This window comes from Eulemur rufifrons, chromosome 18 (genome assembly GCF_041146395.1).
Source record: "Eulemur rufifrons isolate Redbay chromosome 18, OSU_ERuf_1, whole genome shotgun sequence".
In the NCBI taxonomy this organism is placed as follows: Eukaryota; Metazoa; Chordata; class Mammalia; order Primates; family Lemuridae; genus Eulemur; species Eulemur rufifrons.
Window position 1 is genome coordinate 47,075,554 of NC_091000.1, and position 20,311 is coordinate 47,095,864.

The window sequence follows — 20,311 nt, forward strand, 5'->3', positions numbered from 1 at the left end:
ATAGAAAAATTGGCAAATGACTTCAGCAGGCATTTATAGAACACAAATATTGAGGATAATAATGAACATGAAAAGGTTCACTAATATTTAAAGAATTTAAATAAAACAAGAATGATATTTTTAAAAATCTTTTAGAGATTTGTCTCCCTCAAGACAAATGATTGATAATATTCAATGTTGGAATCTGTGTGGAGATAGTCACATTTAGTTGTACCTTTTTAGAAGGCAAGGCCTATTAAAATTAATATGTACTTATCCCTGATCCTACAACTTAGCTTCTTGGAATTATCCATATAGAAATGCTTACAGAAATGTTTGAACATATGTACAAAGAAACACCATTTACTTAAATTGGGAAACCCAAATGTCCAACATTTGGGAGTTTAGATTTCCATATGTCTATTCATTAAAATAACACTCAGTTTTAAAAAACTAAAAGATGCCAAAGGTATATTGAGTTAAAAAGTTACAAAACAGTATCATGATTATTTCTGTAAAATAATAATTATCTTAAATGTGTTCACAGTGATTATCACTTGGAGTAAACTTAAAGAGAACTTGGATTTTATACATGTTTATGGACAGTTTCAATTTTTTTAAGAAAAATTTGCTACTGGTGTAAACAGGTGAAAATAATTTTTTTAAAATCCCTATTTATTTTCCACAACCTACAAAAATTTTTCCTGTATGGGGAATTTCATTAACATCCCTTTTCTCTTCTGAAATTCTTTCCCCGACAAGTCATCCTGTAAAAGGATGTAACTCCTTTAAGATGAAAATCAGATTCAACCTCCCTGTGCTTCTGAAGGGCAAATATAAATGATCAAATAAACCTGGGTGGAACACTTAGAAAGTATGGAAATTAATAACTGCCAAATAAGCCTTAGCATACTCCCTGGGGAAAAAATTTTGGGAAAAAGATAACCCCTGCTCTTCTTTCCATTAGAAATATATGATCAAAAGCCAAAGTCCTTTCTTCCCTTGACTGTGATATAACATGTCCCTCAGAGCCAACTGAGCAGATAAAAAAATCCAGATAATGCTTAAATATTTCCTGCTTCCCCTTTAGTGCACAGTGCATTATCTGTGTATTTCTTCCTCTTTGTCTAATATCTTGCTGTGTCAAATTCTCTTATCAGATTTTTAAGCACAAATCCAGCCTGCTTTCTGGATGACACTTCTGCTACAGCTTCTGAACTTCCTGAGTAGCACCAAATATTCTTCAGTTGTGCCTCTGGCTCATCATCAGCTTCAGAGAATCAACTTGCAGCACCTTGGAGCACCTGACTATGGTAACTTAAGTGGTTGAACAGACAAAATGAGGCTTCCAACCACTGTCACAATCTTGTTAAAATCCTGGTTCTGCCCTTGGGTTAGTTATATCCTTCCTCTAGTAGGATGAAGCCTCTCTGACCTCTTCATTAAGGCATAAGTATACAGTCTGCTGTATGACAAACAAGACCCTCAGCCTCTCCTTATTTTCCAAAACTACAAACAAAACAAAAACCCAAACCCATAAAAAAACACCACTTGTGGTCTATTTAAAAAAAATAAGAGTACTTGGTAGATATATATATTCTCCTTGCTTTCATTATTTAAAAAGAAAAATGAACTAAATGTTCAACTCAAGAAATTAGAGAAAGGAGAAAGACTCCCTGCCCCTAAGGTTAGGAAAGAGAGAAAGGTAAAAGTAGAGAAAATGAATTAGAAAAATAGTGACATTAATAAATCCAAGAATGAAATCTTTCCAAACAAGCCCATAAAAGCAACAAACCTATGGTAAATGCAATTGAGAGAAAAAAATTTAAAAATTATAAATGATAAATAATAGCAGATAAATAGGAAAGTATGCTACTAAAAATTTTTGAAAATCTCAATAATATTGGTGATTTTCTGGGGGATAAAACCATTAGTTTCAAATTCATTCAAGTAGAAAAATCTAAATAAACCCAAAAGAAAATAATTGCCAAAGTTATCAAAGAATCATTTCTAGAAAGACTCATAATTCTGTAGCATTTAATTTTTTTAGAAGTATTTACATGTGTATGATGAATTCTAACTCTTCTGTCTGGAATATAGAGAAGTAAGAAGAAAAGAGGGGAAATCACTCTATTTTCATCTCTCTTAAATGCAGTCACTACTGATATTTTGTTGTCATTTTCTTTCAATTTTTAATATTTTTTTTTTTTTTTTTTTTTTTTTTTTGTTGAGACAGAGTCTCACTTTGTTGCCCAGGCTAGAGTGAGTGCCGTGGCGTCAGCTTAGCTCACAGCAACCTCAAACTCCTGGGCTTAAGCGATCCTACTGCCTCAGCCTCCCAAGTAGCTGGGACTACAGGCATGCGCCACTATGCCCGGCTAATTTTTTTCTATATAGATTTTTAGGTGTCCATATAATGTCTTTCTATTTTTAGTAGAGACGGGGTCTCGCTCAGGCTGGTCTCGAACTCCTGACCTTGAGCAATCCACCCGCCTCGGCCTCCCAGAGTGCTAGGATTACAGGCGTGAGCCACCGCGCCCGGCCTCAATTTTTAATATTTTAAATGTTTTACATAGTTGTGATTGTATTCTAGAAACACTTTAATAAAAACTTCATTTTATTATAAATTTTTCGTGAGAATAACTTACATCTATACAGTGTTTGAGAAAATATATATTAGTAATACCTATCTAACAGCATTGGAAAGTTTACATGAGATATATAAGGTGCTTGTTATTAATACAATGTCTGAGCCACAGTAGGTACTCAAAAAATGGCAGCTATTATTGTTATAGTTTGCAAAGGGCTTTTCCTTTTACATGTGTCATTTATTTAATTTATAATGGGTCTATTATTATCTCACAACATATCATTCCCACTTTAGGGGAAATAGACAAGCTTCTTCCCACAAAGGAACATCTTGGATACCTCTCAGAGAGAAGCCAAGAATGTATTTTTGCTCCTTAGGAAAATCTTTCTGTTTGGTTGGTTTTGCTGAGAAGGTACAGTCCAGGCTGAGCAGGGTTCAACAAGTTGGGGCCTAGAGTGGTAGAGGAAAGAGAAGTGTCCTATGTCAGAACATTCAGAGACCCACACAAGACCAGAATCCTAAGTGGCCCCCAGGGAATAGTAGTGAACTTAGATGTGGGTTAAGATCTTTCATATTAGGCATTTGGCCCACATGGCATAGAAATAAAAGGTTGATTATTACTCTGAAGTCACTGAAAAATCAATGATAAAAAGAACATTAAGTGCTCCGACCTCTACAGATCTTCAACCTCCACCTCGTTTCTTCAGAAGTTGCTACTTTTTCACCTACTATGCTTTCACTAATTTTGCTTCCATTTCCTCTTTGCAGTTTGTTTTTGTGGTGCCCTTGTCCCTTTTTACCACTTTTCCCCTTTCCCCCCCAATTCCTCTTCACTTTCCTCTGTTCACAGAGTTTATTCCCATCCTTCTTGTATTCTTAGCTGCTTTTTCTTTCTACTTATCCCCGCTCTCCCATTCTGGCCTCATCCTACTGCTTTCCCACACGTGCTCCTACTAATAAATGCTTCAAATTTCAATGGTTCTCTCCCCTGCTTTTGGCCCTAGGTTTTCTCACTGTTATACTTAATGTTGACTCCCTTTGTGTGTGTTTTTCATTTCACCCAAAGACCTAGTCTCTAAGGATTCTGCTAGAAGCTATTACAGTTGACTTTCAATAGACTATATACAAACTCTATCCAAAGAAAATTTTAAAGTGGCTTTCCTCTATCTTCTGTTGATCAAAGAATACATTTTTTAATTTACTTTTTCATGTAAATCTTCAAACCTCATAGCAGAAAACCCTTTCTCCATAGAAAATTCTAATTGGAAGGCAAATATATATAACTAATGAAAGTCAAGCTGTTTGGATGGTGTAGGACCTAGAGCCCCTGAAGCCCCTCTAAGAAACCCCTATCACACACAGGTTAAATGGATGAATGATGAGGGGTGAGATAGGGCAATAGGAAGTATGTGGCGGGGGTGGGGGGGTGGGGGAGGGGGACTATGTCCAACTAGAGAGCAATGATAATCAGCTCCAGCCAACTGTTGTCATATGGGAATGTGGTGCTTAGTGTTGCCATCTCATGCATTTTTGTAAGAGAATCTGGAAAGTCAGATTTTATGTGAAATCTCCAGATTCTTAAATAGTGGCAATAATTTTAAATATAAAAGAAATACTGTGTGTGAGGAAAGAATGCCTGTGTAGGCCAAAGCAGCCCATTTGGCCAGACTGCTGTCTCTGGTTTAAGATGTGAAAGGTCACTGGGAATTTGCATGATAAATCTTGTTCTACCTTCACTGAATCATCTTACCTGGGTAAATCATAATTTATTCTAACATTATAAAATGGCTTTTGTATTTCACAATGCACTTAGGGTAAATCATTGAAAGGCTACTGTATTTTATCAAGTTAACCAAAAATTCAGGGCTTTTGTTCATGTAGGTCAGTGGTAAATTCTACATTCACATCCCAGATTATTACTCCAACTCCAAAGAAAATAAATACAAGAGAAAAAGGGAAGGGAAAAGAGAATAGAAATAATCCCTAAAACCTCTAGTGTGTGTCACACACACAATAGAACTTTTAGATTTCCTGAGCTACTTGCTTCAGAGAAGAAAAGTTTGAGTATGGAGTGAGCCCATGTAAAGTCCCGGTTCATCAGATGATGTGCCTAGTGGCAGAGAATCAAAAACTTTGTTTAGGCTGGGCGTGGTGGCTCACGCCTGTAATCCTAGCACTCTGGGAGGCCGAGGCGGGTGGATTGCTCAAGGTCAGGAGTTTGAGACCAGCCTCAGCAAGAGTGAGACCCCGTCTCTACTAAAAAAAAATAGAAAGAAATTATCTGGCCAACTAAAATATATATAGAAAAAATTAGCCGGGCATGGTGGCACATGCCTGTAGTCCCAGCTACTCGGGAGGCTGAGGCGGTAGGATCGCTTAAGCCCAGGAGTTTGAGGTTGCTGTGAGCTAGGCTGATGCCATGGCACTCACTCTAGCCAGGGCAACAAAGCAAGACTCTGTCTCAAAAACAAACAAACAAAAAAAAAACTTTGTTTATTAAGCTTTCAAGTGCTTGACTATGTCAGCCTCACCTCCATACATATTTTCAAATGACTGCTGAAATTGCAATAGTGATTGCAGAGTTCCCTATATCATAGTATTGGTGGCATCCTTTTCTAGTTGTGTTTTTCTGGTGTTTCAGAGGAATGAGTATAGATGAACAACGCTGTATCACTCCTGACATGTTGCTCTATAGAGATGTCTCCTATACAGACATATAAGATTTCAGGAGTTCTGCAGGGCTTTGCCCTGAAGGAATATGTGACCATGTTAGTTCACGTATCAAAAGCTGCCTCGCCTCAGGAGGGTATCTCACCGGTCGGCACACTTTCCACAGCGACGCTGTGTCTCAGACCTGTTAGCTTGCACCTGCTTCTGTACGACAAAGCTTGGCATGGGGCCACAGGGTGAGAACTGATCAAAGACTGCCTGCCCGACAGAGACAGACACCTGCAACTAAAGGCAATGAGCCTAACGGACAGTTCCTGCTTCACTCCTGACTATCTGTCTCAATCAACAAAAAACTAGATAAAGAGATATAGAGCCACTATATTTCTGTTTAGCCTTTCTGCTAAGTGATAATTTTATCTTAGAAGTTTGTCTTAGAATGATTTTGTAACCATTTGCTCACTTAGATAGAGTTAATTACGGGATCTCTAGAAGCTTTCTGGGAGACTTTTAACCTAAACTGAACTACCCGTTATTATATAAATCTGTTATCCCTGGCAACCGATCACTGTACCAATAAATACTGATGCGGGACTTCACTTGGGGCCTCACAGGAAGTCCTCACGGGAATGCTTGAGGACGCCTGACTCCCCCAACTTTATAAAACTATACTTTATAAAAACTGTACTTTCGTTCTCTGTGTCTTCTTTTATTTCTATATTCTATTTTCTGTATTTCCTTATCCCTTGCAATGACCCCTGCCAAAGGGACCCAATTTTTGGTGGGAGTGTAGCTAACTCCCCGCACTGACATCACCATGGCTTCTTCCCAATGTGGATTCGCTGATGTAAAATGAGGCATGAGGTCCACTGGAAAGATTTTCCACACACATCACATTTGCAGGGCTTCTTTCCAGTGTGGATTCTTCGGTGTCCCAGAAGATGTGAGCTATAAATGAAAGCTTTCCCACACACATCACATTCGTGGGGCTTCCCTCCACTGTGGATTCGCTGGTGTCCAATAAGAGCTGAACTGTAACTGAAGGCCTTTCCACACTCATCACATTCATATGGTTTCTTTCCCCTGTGGATTTTCTGGTGATGGACCAGGCCCGAGCACTGGCTAAAGCTCTTCCCACACTCACTACACTGGTATGGCTTCTCTCCAGTGTGAACTCTTTGATGTTGTATCAGATGTGAACTCAAAGAGAAAGATTTCCCACAGTCATTACACTGGTATGGTTTCTCTCCAGTGTGGGTTCGCTGGTGTCGAATAACACTTGAACTATAATGAAAAGCTTTTCCACACTCATTACATTGGAAAGGTTTCTCTCCTGTGTGGGTCCTTTGATGCTGAATAAGATGTGAACTGGAATAATAGGCCTTTTCACACTCATCACACTGATAGGGTTTTACTCGGCTGTGTATTCTCTGATGTTCAGTAAGTTGTGAGCTCTGAATGAAGGTTTTGCTACATACATTACATGAATAGGGTCTCTCTCTGGTATGGATTCTTTTATGTCTAATGAGGCTTGAGTTTTGAGTGAATGTTTTCCCACATTCATCACATTTATATATTCTCTCAGTTGAAGTGTTTCTCTGATGTCTTTCCATCCGTCCTTTGTGTTCTTGGGTTTCTCTATATTCAGGAACCTTTCCATTGATTTGGCCAGGTAGTTTTTCTTGGGCTTCCATATCTGCAGTAAGTTTCTGCTTTTGACTCAATTTTACTTTATTGATTCTGATCATATCATCTGAAATAAAATGTATAGCATTCAAATGCCACTGGGATATACAGGAAATAAAATTAAACACATATACTAGAAGTAAACAGTTTAAATATATCATCAAAATGGTTTTATAACATTTTTATACTCTACCAGTACTATGGAGTTAAGAATACAGCCACAGTCTTTGGAGATAAGACTAAATCCCACATCTGTCATCTACTAATGGCAGTCTGGTACCATTTTAGGATAAAGCTGATACCCCTACCTACCTAAAGCCTTCAAGGGCAGCAGTGATCTTGCAGGCCAGAGTGAGTACTAATGTTCATAATGATTACCTAAAGTTTTTTATGAAAAGGATAAATTGTGTTCAGTTTACTCCAAGAATATGTTATACATCTCAGTAAGATGTCCATTGGCTAACGCAAATAATGAAGTTTTGACCAATAAATAGCAAAGCTTCAGTTATTTATGGAAATCCTAGCACGTGGAACACCTTATTTCTTGACAATTCTGTAACTAAAAAATTTAGAAAACATGAATTTTCAAATTAGGATGACCAAACATACCCCCATAGGTAAGAAGTAACTTATGGTCATTAAAAGTCCTATGTAGGTATAATAAAGACAATCATGATGAAGAAAGTACAGCTCATATTTTTTAGATGACACTATTTCTAATAATGATGTTCATTTGCCCTTGGTAAATGTGGGCATCATTTCTACCCATCAGGCTTAGGAAGATTCTAACCTTGGATTCCTTGTTCAAGCCAGGAAAGGAAACAAAAAGAGCCACTCTAAAAGATCTAGCTCTCTTACATCTCTCTCTTCCTCTCCATCATCATCTGAAACTGCCCTACTTTTGGCCTTCATAATGTTGAGTTGAACTAATGTTGAGTTGAACCATAGTCATACTAGCCTTCTTTCAGTTCCTCAAACCCACCAATTTCTTTCCCACTTCAGTAGTCTTCAAAGTGGTCCTTTTTCCCCTCCGTCCCCAATCCAGCTTACATCCAGCTTGTAAGGCACATGTTGGCTCCTGCTCAAACTACCCCCCATTCTAAGAAATGGAGAAAAGAAAAATAAAAACCTTCTTAGGCTCTCTACAATTTTGTTCCAGGCCACCCTGTTAGCATTATTCTATCAGCTACTCAATCTCAGCCAAACTAATCTACCCATGTCCTCCTATCATGACTTATACTTTTCCACATTATTTCTTTGCTTAGACTTCATTGTTTACCTTTATTGAGCATTTCCTACATAGCAGATGCAGGAGATACACAGAGCTCAGATGAGTGAAGTGGTAGTACAGTATGCTAAACACTGGTAGAAGTATGCACAAGGTACATCATGTAACAGAAACATGTGGGTATCAAGAAGGTGACAGGTGAGTTGAGTCTTAAAGAACAGATATGAATTGGTTTAATGGAAAAGTGGAGAAGGTTTGGTCACAAGTTGTATTTCATAAGATGAGTTCAGCAGGGTGGGGATGTGTGTATGTGTGGATGTATGGCAGCAGGGTAGAGGTAGGTAGAAAAAAGTTAAACATATAAAACATTAGCAAAAAACTGAAATGTACCATGGATCTGATGGGACAGGGAGGGAAAGAGCATTGGGAGGAAATAAATGGGATAAATGACAAGAAGTCTTAATGTGGTCAAAGAAGAGAAAAGGATGGAGAGAAGAGGGGTGAGTATGAGGAATACCCTTCCTGATACACCCTGCTCTGTGAAATGCTACTCATTCTTTACAAACATGTTAAAAACCCACCCACTCCACCATGACCACCACCAAAGCCTGAAGAGACAGATTCCTCTCTTCTCAGAACTGTGAGCTCTGATTTGGCATACAATCATTCACTGTGTCAAATCAACGCCTGTCTTTTTATTGGTACTCAACTCCTTTAGGGCAAGATCCCTCATGGAACCCAGAGCTAAGTCTTACACACAGTGAAAATTAAAGATTTACTGTCTTCTAACCCTCATGTTCTGGCTCTTGACTCCTTCCTTTCTGTGGCTGTGCCTGTCTCTCCATCCTCTAGTCACACTAGCCTTCTTTCAGTTCCTCAAACCCACCAATTTCTTTCCCACTTCAGTTTTTGCATGTACTCTTTTGGCCTGGAATGCTTTTCCCTTTACTATTCACTTAGCTAATTCCTACTCCACTTTTAGGATTCAGCACCAATGTTTGTTACTTCCTCAAAAAGGCCTTCCCTGATTACCCTCTTTCCCCATGCATAATCTGTCACGATATATTTGTGTGTTCATTTGTTTAGTACCTCTGTCACCAGAATGTCTCCATAATAGCAAGGATCATGTCTGCTTTGTTCACTATTCCTAGTGCCTTGCACAGTGCCTAGCACATAATAAGTTAATGTATATTTGCCAGATGATGAATTATTCTAAGGTCTCCAAGGGAGCCATATGACCCAACTGTCAACACTAACCATGATCCTTTTGCTGTTGAGCATCCTCAGATTCACTCTTAAGCCAAGTCTCTGTGGGTTGAGGCTGGAGATGTGTTGCTTCCTTAGCCAGATCCAGAGGCACTGATGGATCAGAAAGCATTTCCTGCACACAGCCCTGGGCTGAAACCTGAGGACAAGCAGGTTCATTTGGGCATATGAAGGGCCAACAGTGTGCATAATCCCCAGAGAGCCCACAAAGGACCACCCTGCACACCCTCTACCAGATGTTCCACCACAGTACATAGGAACCTTTCCTACCTGCTGGCCTGGTTCATCCAGCTCCCTCTCCAAATCCTCCAGCAAAGCCACTGCCTCCTCTCCACTCTTTGGATGATGCTCCTGCATCCAGGCCTGGAGCTCCTCGGGCAGAATAGTCAGGAACTGCTCGAGCACCAGGAAGTCTAACATCTGCTCTTTGGTGTGCATCTCAGGCCTTAACCACTCACAGCAGAGCACCCAGAGCTGGCTCAAGGCCTCCCGGGGCCCGGGAGTCTCCTTGTAGCAAAACTGTCTGAAGCGCTGGCGGAATAACTCCTGGTTGGTTGGGCTATTCCTGTTTGGGCTGGATCCCTGGGCTCTGACAGGCTTTTCTTTGTTGTTTACTTGAAAGAGACATTTTGTCTCTTCAGGAGCCCATGGAAGGGACACAGTGGCCATTCCAACTCCAATGGGCTGAGAGGATTGCTGCTGTAAATGTTATGTTAAAGCACAGTCCTAAGGTTACAGAAACTACAGTTAAAAAAATAAGTTTAAGGCAGTTCAAACCTTTTGCCAAGTAGGAGGAATGTTTGTCAAGAAAGAGACAGCATTTTTGACAATACTGAGAATATTGTTGAATGTTTGCTTCCCCAAAATAACAACAAAACAGTCTGTTGATAAGGCAAAACTGAGTTAACTCTTATGAGTGATGAAGAGTGTTACCTTGACAGAGTCCCAGTAGCATCTGTGAGGGAAGAAGGCAAAATCAGGATATTTAAGAGATTTGAGAGTTTAAGGAAGATCTTTCAAAGCAGGATTAGGACTGGGCAAGGATGATGATACAACAGTTTAAGATTGATGGACACATTCATTAAGATGAAGGTTTTGAGGTGAGGGTTTCAAAAAGTCTGGATGCAAATCATTGAGAGTTGAGGAGATTGATGTTTACTTACATAGTTTTTTTGTGGGGGAAGTTCTTGACGCAATATAACTATTTGCAATTTTTGTCTCCTAGGGTAAGAATTTCCTGGAATAGCAAGGTCATATTGATAAAGACAGTGGAATAGTAGTGTCACATTAGTGAAGACAGATGAATAGTAAAATTATGTTAATGTAGGTAGTAGGCTCCGTGGGTGTAGATGGTTTCAGTTTTCCAGGTAATAAATGACTTAAGCAGGGCCTTTCTGTGACCCAGGATTAACATGGTGTGGCCAGTGGTTAAAAGCATGAGCTATGGATTCCAAAGGACATGGGATTGAATCCTGTCACATTCTCTTATGTGTAGTAGCTTAACATCTCTTTCTATTTCCCTTTTTTTTTTTTTTTTTTTGAGACAGAGTCTCACTCTGTTGCCCAGGCTAGAGTGAGTGCCGTGGCGTCAGCCTAGCTCACAGCAACCTCAAACTCCTGAGCTCAAGGGATCCTCCTGTCTCAGCCTCCCGAGTAGCTGGGACTACAGGCAAGCACCACCATGCCCGGCTAATTTTTTCTATATATATATTTTAGCTGTCCATATAGTTTCTTTCTATTTTTAGTAGAGATGGGGTCTCGCTCTTGCTCAGGCTGGTCTCGAACTCCTGAGGTCAAACGATCCGCCCGCCTCGGCCTCCCAGAGTGCTAGGATTACAGGCGTGAGCCACCGCGCCCGGCCTCTATTTCCCTTTCTGTAAAAACATCTTATAGTTTTGTTTTTTAACTTTTTATATTGAAATAATTTTAAATTTACAGAATATTTCCAAAAAGGTACAGAACAGTCTTTCTATCCTTCACCCAGCTTCCTATAATGTTAACATCTTACATAACCATAGCACAGTTACAAAACCAGGAAAATAATACTGGTATACTGTGATTAAACCACAAACTTTATTACATAGGGTTGTTTTAGAAAAACTGCAAAAAGCATTATACTCAGTGTTATGGAAAGCACCAGACTCAGTGCCTGGCACTTTGTAAGACTTCAGCTGCAGCTATTGCTGTGACCTGGTCATCTAGGCAGTGGCTAGGGAGGCCACAACTCGCACTTAGGGATACTTCTCCAGTTTTAAGGCATAAAACTTAGGACCGCACAAGAAGGCCTCTAGTGCCTAGCATCTGGTTATCCAGGACATCTTTCAAAAACACCTTCACTTCCTAGGCTCTAAGGATTAATTTATAGGCTTTTGGGGCAGGTTTGGAGAAAGGCTGTTTCAGGAATTGTTCAAGATAAAGGACCTACTACCTACATTAACATAATTTTACTATTCAGCTGTTTTCACTAATGTGACACTACTATTCCACTGTCTTTATCAATATGACCTTGCTATTCCAGGAAATTCTTGCCCTAGGAGACAAAAATTGCAAATAGTTATATTGTGTCAAGAAATTCCCCCTCAAAAAATCTATGGGGCTGCTTCTATAGGTTGCCTTCCACTAGTTTAGATCTGTGAAAGAATAAGGCGAAATAGAGAGTTAACTAACCAAACTACAAACACCTTTTACATTTACCCTGAAATGTGAAACAGAACTGGCAGATGATCAGTAGACAGTCATAATGAGCCCGGACTGGGAAAGTTTGGCTGCATGTGTCTCTTAAGCCACAAGTACCTGACAGCACAAAAGGCTTCCAGGAGTCGGAGGCCACGTTGGAGAGACGGGTGGTTCGCATAGACCCACCCGGTCAGTATCTGTGACCTAACGTCCGGGGCGGTCAGAAGGAGCTGGGCTGTGGCCGCTGCGGAAACCCAGCGGTGCCGGGGTCCCGACCCCACCCAGTCCCTCCCCAGCGGTGCCTCAGACGGTGCTTCCTGCTCAGGGCTGAGCAAGAACGGGGCTCCTCCCACCCGCGCCCAGCCGATAAGGGGGACTCGGGTCGCGACACCCGGCTATCTCCCCGCCAGTGTAACCTGCGCCAGCTGGAGGATGACGCCTGGCTCTGCCTCATCCTTCCAGGCCGCCGACGGAAGTGCGTCTGCGGACCCGCCCAGGTCCTGCCCCACCCCCGCTGCCTGCGGCTTCGGAAAAGTGCGCACCATTTGGGGTGCCCGGGCGCGCAGCACCTACCGCGGAGTCTGCAAATCGGGTCGCCTAGGCGTACGGGGTTTTGATTCACGATTTGTCTCATCCTAAAAAGAAGGTCGAGTGCCGGCTCCGCAGCATTCAGTCCGTCCTCCTAGCGCGGATCTGTGGGCGGGGACTTCTCCAGACTTCTCCATTCCTGTCCACTGAGCCCGAGTCGCCTGTCCCTCCCTGCCAACATCCCTGGTCGGCGTCATTGGCCACTCCGTCCCGTCCTTCATCAACCTTAATCCGTTTACCAGGCAGACACATCGCTCAACCAGAATATGGCTTCCGTGTTCCCTGCAGTGCAGTGGCACAGTCTTGATTGATCCTAAACGATTAAGGAGAGGAAGGGAAAGGATCAAGGCAAACTGATAAGCGCTGTACCGCACTGCTTTACTTAAAACCCGGTGACAACCCAAAATAAATGAGGCAAAGATTTCAATGGAGGTTTATTAAATCAAACTTGTGTCAACAGAAAAGAAGCCAAACTCTTTAAAATAATTTTAAGAGGTTTATTCTGAGCCAAATTTGAGGACCATGGCCGGGAGCCACACCCAAGAAGCCTTGAGCAAGTGGACTCCCTGTGGCTAGGTTACGGTTTGGTTTTATACATTTTGGGGAGACAGGAATTACAGGTAAAGTCGTAAATCAATACTTGGAAGGCATACATTTGTTTGGTAAAAAAAGGTGGGCCATCACGAAGGAGTGGGGGTGGCTCACAGGTTATAGGTGGGTTTAAAGACTCTGACTTGTAACTGGTCAAAGACGTGAAGCTTTTGTCTAAAGGCTTGGAATGTTTTAAGATAAGGAGGTCTGTTAATCAGAGACAAGCCACCACACACATATATTTATTGTGTAAATTGAGGACCTGCTGGTTGGTCTTGAATAGCCTTGGGCCTGCTAATGAGTTACAAAGGATGTCTCCAAGAAAGGAGGGGAGCACGATGAGGTAGGTCTGGCTTCCCTCCTCCTGACAGGCAATTTAATTTTAGGATGTCTCCTTGGCCAGGGTGGGGTCCATTCAGTCAGCCAGTGAAGAGCTTTCAGATTTTATTTTAGTTCACAGTTGAGGATGCACTGACAAAACCCACAGAAGCATCTGTGACTGTTTTTTCCAAACAGGAATTTGGGAACTTTAGTATTTAAGGAGGCTATACAACAGGAAGGAATGCGCTAAAAAAAAAAAAAAAAAGAAGAAGAAGAAGAAGGAGGAGGAAAAACAAGTATTTAAGGAGGCTAGAGTGTACCTAAGAAATAGGAGCAGGGGAGTAGGAAGTGAGGCAAAATGGTTACATTATTGCGAGGCCAGGAAAACCTACACTTTAGGTAAGATAAGGTGATTGTTAGAAGAAAAAAAGAAAGAAGCATCAGTTATGTAGATAGATGGTAGATGTCCCTTGGTAGAGAGAAGAATGTTTCATCTTGTCTCTGTTCTGCACCTAGGAAGATAAGCTTTGCAATTCATTATTCGTGTGGAATTTTACAGACTTTAGGAGCAAGACATAGCTTGCAGACCTAAAGTTACAATTTGTATGTCCTTGCTTATGGGAAGCCAGCAAGGAATTTCCTTATGAATGATTAGTGGGGGTCCTTGTAGTTACCTTTCCATGAGGATCTGGCTGATGCATAATGTTGGTAACAGCTGTTCATTTGGAAGAGTATTGCATGACTCACCCTCCAGGCTTGACCTTTCCTTTTGCATAGAGATTGGGGGATGGGAGATTTTTATTATCCTTTATACTGGAAACATGCAAAAAGCTTAAGGGACCTGTCCAAGTCCACACAGCCCAGGAGATGAGCAGGATGTGCTCACACATGTGTGATCCAGGCCAGTCCTGGAATCCCTACAGTGTGACTAAATTTAGTGCCACACAACCGGAGAACACCAGCGCTCAAGTTAATCTGACACAATTTATAGGTATATTGTATATATTGACATTTAAAAATGAAAGCGCTACATGGCTTTTTAAAATGTATCCAATGGAATTTAAATACTGCCCTGCAGGTGCAGTGTTGCCATGAGCTGCTTAGTATTAGTGTATGTGCCAGGAACAGAGAAGTATTAAGAGAGAGTTTTGTTTCTGCCTAACCAGGTTCATTGCTCACTGCCCAAGAAGAAGCCAGTACACTGAGACATCAGGTGTTAGGGTGGAAAACTTAGTAGGAGCTCATGTCGCAGATGGAGAAAGATTTCTCAAGCAGAGATTAATATATACAAGTAAAAAGTTTATTTTATCCTTTTTAGAAGAGAGAGAGTGAGATAGAGTGAGAGAGGAAAGAGAGGGAGAGAGAGAAAGAGAGAGAGAGACGGCATGGCATTCCAAAGAAAGAGAAGAGAGATGCCAGCAGTGAGGCCAAGTGGCTTGCTGCTTTTATGGGGACAAAGAGAAAGAAAACATAGTAAGTTGTGGAGTATAATTTCAGACAGCTGTGAGATGTCAGGTTGTCCTTTCTTGTTTTCTCTGTTCCTGGAGACTTGGTTATCTCTGACACATAGTCAGGCTATTAGGTAGGTAGTGAGGGAGTCCAGGTCTCCTAGGGATGAAAGTGGGTGCTGTTGCCCCCATCTTGGTCCTGCCCAACCCTAATTCTCCATACCTCGGGGAGGAGGGAACACTCTAGGAATCTACCAGTCAGAACTTGGTGTGCCAGCTGCAAAAGAATGCAGAAGACTCTCTAGCCCATGGGCCAAGCCACATGGGTACCATAAAGTCTGGAAAGTGACCTAGAACCTACATGCGTAGTTAAGGCTCAGGTCATGTGACTCCCAACTGTCCAATCAAAGTGGTTCCATGGTGACCTCTGAACCACAAGGGAGGTCCCTACCAAGGCACTATAAAATAAGATGCAGACCATAGCTTCACCCTCTTTGCCCATCCTTTTGCTTGCCCTGCTGTGACAATGGGTTCAGTCGTCGTCTGTGGCATATGTACCATGCTCTGTTAACCTATATCGTGCTCTTACCCTATAATCCTATCCTTCTTTCCTCGATAAACCTCATTTTCGTGCTTGCCTAACTTTGGCATGTCTGGTCATTCTTCGGCCATGAGTGCGCCAAGAACCGGTTTCAGACTAAAACCTCACAAGGCTTATCACAAAGGGATGTGATTTTGTCCCTGAAATATGGTTTTGGGCAAGAAACTAAGGCCTGGAGTTTACCCCATGCTGTCTGTCCAGGAGCTTCTCAGAAACCTCTTGAGGCTACAGAAACAGATTCTAAAGGCTGTGAGCCAGTGAACGTAAAGAGAAAGATTTACATTTCCTTTTGGCTGGCTCTTTTCAGATGTTTGTGAAAATGGAGTCCATGCAGGTTGCCTGCTAGCTAGAGAGAGAAAGAGAGAGAGAAAGCTCATAGGATTGATCTCTAGCCTAGCTGCCACTAGAAAATTACAGGATTAGATATTTTCCTGTTATCTCAGCAAGGCCGCCCTTACAGCAGGTGTTACAGCAGAGAAAGGGTTTAATAGGCACCATGCAAGGAGATGGGAGGAATTTCTCAAATCTATCTCCTTGAAAATTTGGGAGAAAGGGTTTTTAAGGACAGTTTGGCAGGCAAAAGTCTGGGCAATTGGGCTTGCTAATGGGCTGGGTTTGGAGCAGAACCATAGGGGTGTAGAAATTGTCTTCTTTGCTAGGTTGGTTCTTGGGTGGGGGTCACAGTACTAGTTGAGTCAGTTCCTCAGTATGGGCCACTAGTCTGGGTGGATCACCCATTCCACTGGAATGCAGGGCCTGGAAGATATCCCAAAAACTAATGTTAGGTTTCACAAGGATGATGTTATCTATGGGGAAAATTAAGAATCTTTATCACCATCAGCTATGTGACTCCTGAGTAGCAATTATATGAAAGCAAACAAGGGGACAGCTGTGCCTTTGCAGTGTTTTAAGCCTTCACCACAGTTCTCACCTTGCACCGCTTTATTAATTTATAAAGGGTTGTTTCAGGTTTTGGCCTATAGGAGACCAGAGTAGGCCACCCCCAAACATGACAGTAGGATCCCAGAATATTCAAAATGTCAATCTAAAAGGAAGACACTGAGGCACAAAACAATTTAAAAAGTCAAAAGACTTATAGCCAATTAAATGTTCCAGGCCAGATGGGAATGGAGGTAGACAGGCATTTATCAACCTTTAAAACTTTTTAAGCAACATAAGAGCAAAAACACCAAAAGCAAGGTTATAAAATTAACTTGTCTATAAGCAACAAGCTACAGTCAGACTTGCAGGAATTCACTATACAAGACATAAGCATTTGTTAAAACCATTTAGCTAAGGATTTAGAGATTCTTATATCAGGATGAACAAACAACATTCTAAAGAAAAGATTATAAATCTTGCCTAGTTCTGATAATGACAGGAAAGTGGAAACTTACAGGAAAGCTAAACATTCAAATTATCTAGATTTTGCAGACATTTGTCAAAGATGTTAAAAGGCTCAAAGCATTTGATCAAAACAGAATTATAGGTTATTATAAAATAACAGCAATTTACTTAACCAAGAATGATAATCAAAAGACTTTAAAGGCAGTACAGAAAAAGCCTTAACTTTTTCAAGCTTAGTTTTCCCAAGTAATCAAAAATCTAATAAGGACAATATAGGAATTATCCTGATAAAACATAAAATCTTTGTTTCTTAGGTCAGTTACCAAAAGGTAAAGAAAAACCTTCAGTGTGATTGTTTTCTTTTTTTTTAATGGGGAAACCCATTTAGACAACTTGGAAGTCAAACCTCATGAAAAGAGTACCAGCATTTATCAGATATAAGAAGACTGTGTCCAGGGTCATGAGTGAACATTATATTATAAAGGAAACCAGAAAGTAGAAAACTAATACCTTGAGAAGGGGAATACACAACTTAGTAACAGCATATGAGGATTTTTTGACCATGTTGAACAATTCAGACATATCAAAAAGCTAAGGAAGACCATTGTTTTTCAGACCTTTAAGGTAAAGATTTCAGCATCAGACCTTAACAGCAGACTTAGAACCAGAGGGAGGGAAAAAGTTACAGGAGCCAATGAAAAGGTTGAAGGAAAGGATTATCTTCGCAATAAGAGGAAAAGCTGAAAGCAATAAAACACAGCAAAACTTGAACTTCTAAGATATAAACCTGAGAAGTGTCAAAAGAAGCAGATTATAGAAAATCTCTTAAAATTTTATTACATTTATCTCATTTACATTTGCTTAATTAACAATTGGGAGAAAAGAGAAGGAAAAAAATTTTAAAACAGACTAAGAAACAATCACAAAATATAATTTCAAATATTTTTAAACTTATAAAAATCTATCAAAATAGTAAACATAGTATTTTAGTAAGACTTGTTATTCTGAATAATGTAACATCTTTAAGTTCTATAAATACAATAGAAGTTTTAGAACACATACATCCTGCTTATAGATGTTAACTACAATTTGATCTTTCTAAAATACCAATATACCAAAATAAAATGTATTGACATGACATTGACACCACCAGACTGTAGACCGAATAGATTTAACATCAATCCTTAGCATCTCAAATAACGGCAAAAAGTCATAAGGATGAAGATCAAGGTATTTTAAAAACAATCTAACTGGGCTCAAAACATTTTTTTACTTAAGTGGAAATTTAATTATGTGTAATACTTCCAAAGAATAAGATTGTTTTGAGATTCTCTTTGGATTCTAAGAATAATCATTTTGTTCAGTTTGGAATAAACTATTATACAAAAATAACAGTTCAAGAATTCTTTTTAAAAATTTTTTCTAGGCAAATACCTTTGCTATGGCAACACAAGTACACAGGCTAGCTTGCAACCAGTACTCAGAAAGAGTGAGTCAGAAACAGATTTTGTGTGTACTGTCAACGGAAAAAAGCCAAACTCTGTATAATAATTTTTTTTATTCTTATAATTTTTTATCTTTTTTTATGTTTTTTTTTTCCATATTCTCTAAGATTTTGTCTTGGTATAATGTATAATAATTTTAAAGAGATTTATTCTGAGCCAAATTTGAGGACCATGACCCGGAGCCACGGCCAAGAGGCCTTGAGCAAGTGGACTCACTGTGGTTGGGTTACAGTTTGGTTTTATACATTTCAGGGAGACAGGGGTTACAGGTAAAGTCATGAATCAATACGTGGGAGGCATACATTGGTTTGGCCTGAGAAGGTGGGCCATCTTGAGGGGCAGGGGTGCTTACAGGTTATAGGTTAAAGATTCTTTGGCTTGTGATTGGTCAAAGACATGAAGCTTTGTTTAAAGGCTTGGAACGTTTTAAGATAGTTGCTGTTTATCAGAGATAAGCCACCGGACATAGATTTGTTGTGTAAATTGAAGACCTGTAGGTTTGTCTTGCATACCCTTAGGCCTGTTGATGGGTTGCAAAGGATGTCCCCAGGAAGGGAGGGGGGCATGATAAGGCATGTTTGACCTCCTTCCTCCTGGCAGGCAATTTAGTTTTATGATATTCCTTTGGCCACGAGGGGGTCCATTTAGTCAGCCGGTGTGGGGGTGAGCCTTAAAATTTTATTTTAGTTCACAGTACCTTTCCACAGACAGTAAAGTCTATGGATGAAACAGCATCTGCAACTAGGATTAAGAGAACAAAACCAAAATATCTTCATAAACCTTTCACCATAGTTTCTGTTTTTGTGCTATCATTTACTTAGAGGTTTATTTATTCTAATTTACTGATGTTTTTTTTTATTTAGGCATATCTATACTTTTACCTGAGTAAGAACCATAATCACATGGATATTTTTGTTGAGAACTCAGGAGATTTAGCTGTTTTTATTAAAACCAGCAATATTAAATTAGTCTTATTAAAAATCATGCAAACACATATTATTTTGTTTGGGTTAGGTTTTTAGTTTTCTAATCTTTGTGTCAAACCCTGACACCTTCAAATATAAGAATGACCAGTAAAAGAAGGCAAAAATGTACACTGACAATTTTGAAGACATTTTTATTGCTATCTTATCAATAATTTTTAAAAACCATTTTGTTTACCAAAGATTACTAAATTCATACGAACTAGAAGAGCATTTGGGCTTATTTAATTTATGAGAGCTTCTTTTATTTATAAGGCAATTTTGGTACCTTGTAGACATATAACACATGTACATATGCAAAACACATGTAAACACATAGACACAAAGTTTTAATAGTTTTTATCTCAGGACTCTAGCCATGAGATCCGCTGAAGTTCCACATAAATCTGTATACATTATGTTTCCATTTCTCTTTCCCTGTCCAAAAATGGGTGTCCCCACATCTCAGCCAGGTTGCCTCCATGGATGGAGATGTCTTTCTGTCTCTGACCTTAGGACTAATATATCTAGCCAGGATGAATGAAGGCCAAAACTCTCCAACCTTGCTTCCATGGTTGTATGGACACTTCTTTCTCTAGGATGTTCATTCTCCTTTTTTTTTTTTTTTTTTTTGTTTTTTTGAGACAGAGTCTCGCTCTGTTGCTAGAGGCGAGAAGTATGCACATAGCCCTGGGCCACAACCCCAGGCCCCCTCTGGCAGGATTGTTGCTCATTCCAGCCACACAATCCTGGCCAACCGCTGTCGCTCCTGTCCCTCTAGGAAGATGCTCTCGGTGGTGGCCTCGCGCAGCCTTCGAGGGGCAGGGGCGCGCAGTTGGAGAGCAAAGTGGCTTCA

The 20,311-nt window shown here is 40.3% G+C and overlaps 2 protein-coding genes across 2 annotated transcripts in view; both read right to left on the minus strand.

Moving 5' to 3' along the window:
- The window catches only part of LOC138398794 (putative olfactory receptor 1F12P), a 38,263-nt gene that overhangs the window by 1,831 nt on the left and 16,121 nt on the right, over positions 1-20,311 (minus strand). The window contains 2 exon segments of the mRNA XM_069493263.1: positions 2,445-2,459; positions 2,462-2,522. Of these exon segments, the coding sequence (XP_069349364.1) occupies positions 2,445-2,459; positions 2,462-2,522 (76 nt within the window).
- Positions 5,740-10,264, minus strand: LOC138398881 (zinc finger and SCAN domain-containing protein 31-like). Its single transcript, XM_069493335.1, has 3 exons — positions 9,687-10,264; positions 9,408-9,555; positions 5,740-6,989 (listed from the first exon to the last, which is right to left on the minus strand). Exons 1-3 carry the CDS (start codon positions 10,083-10,085, stop codon positions 6,049-6,051), a joined length of 1,488 nt encoding a protein of 495 aa, XP_069349436.1. The 5' UTR covers positions 10,086-10,264; the 3' UTR covers positions 5,740-6,048.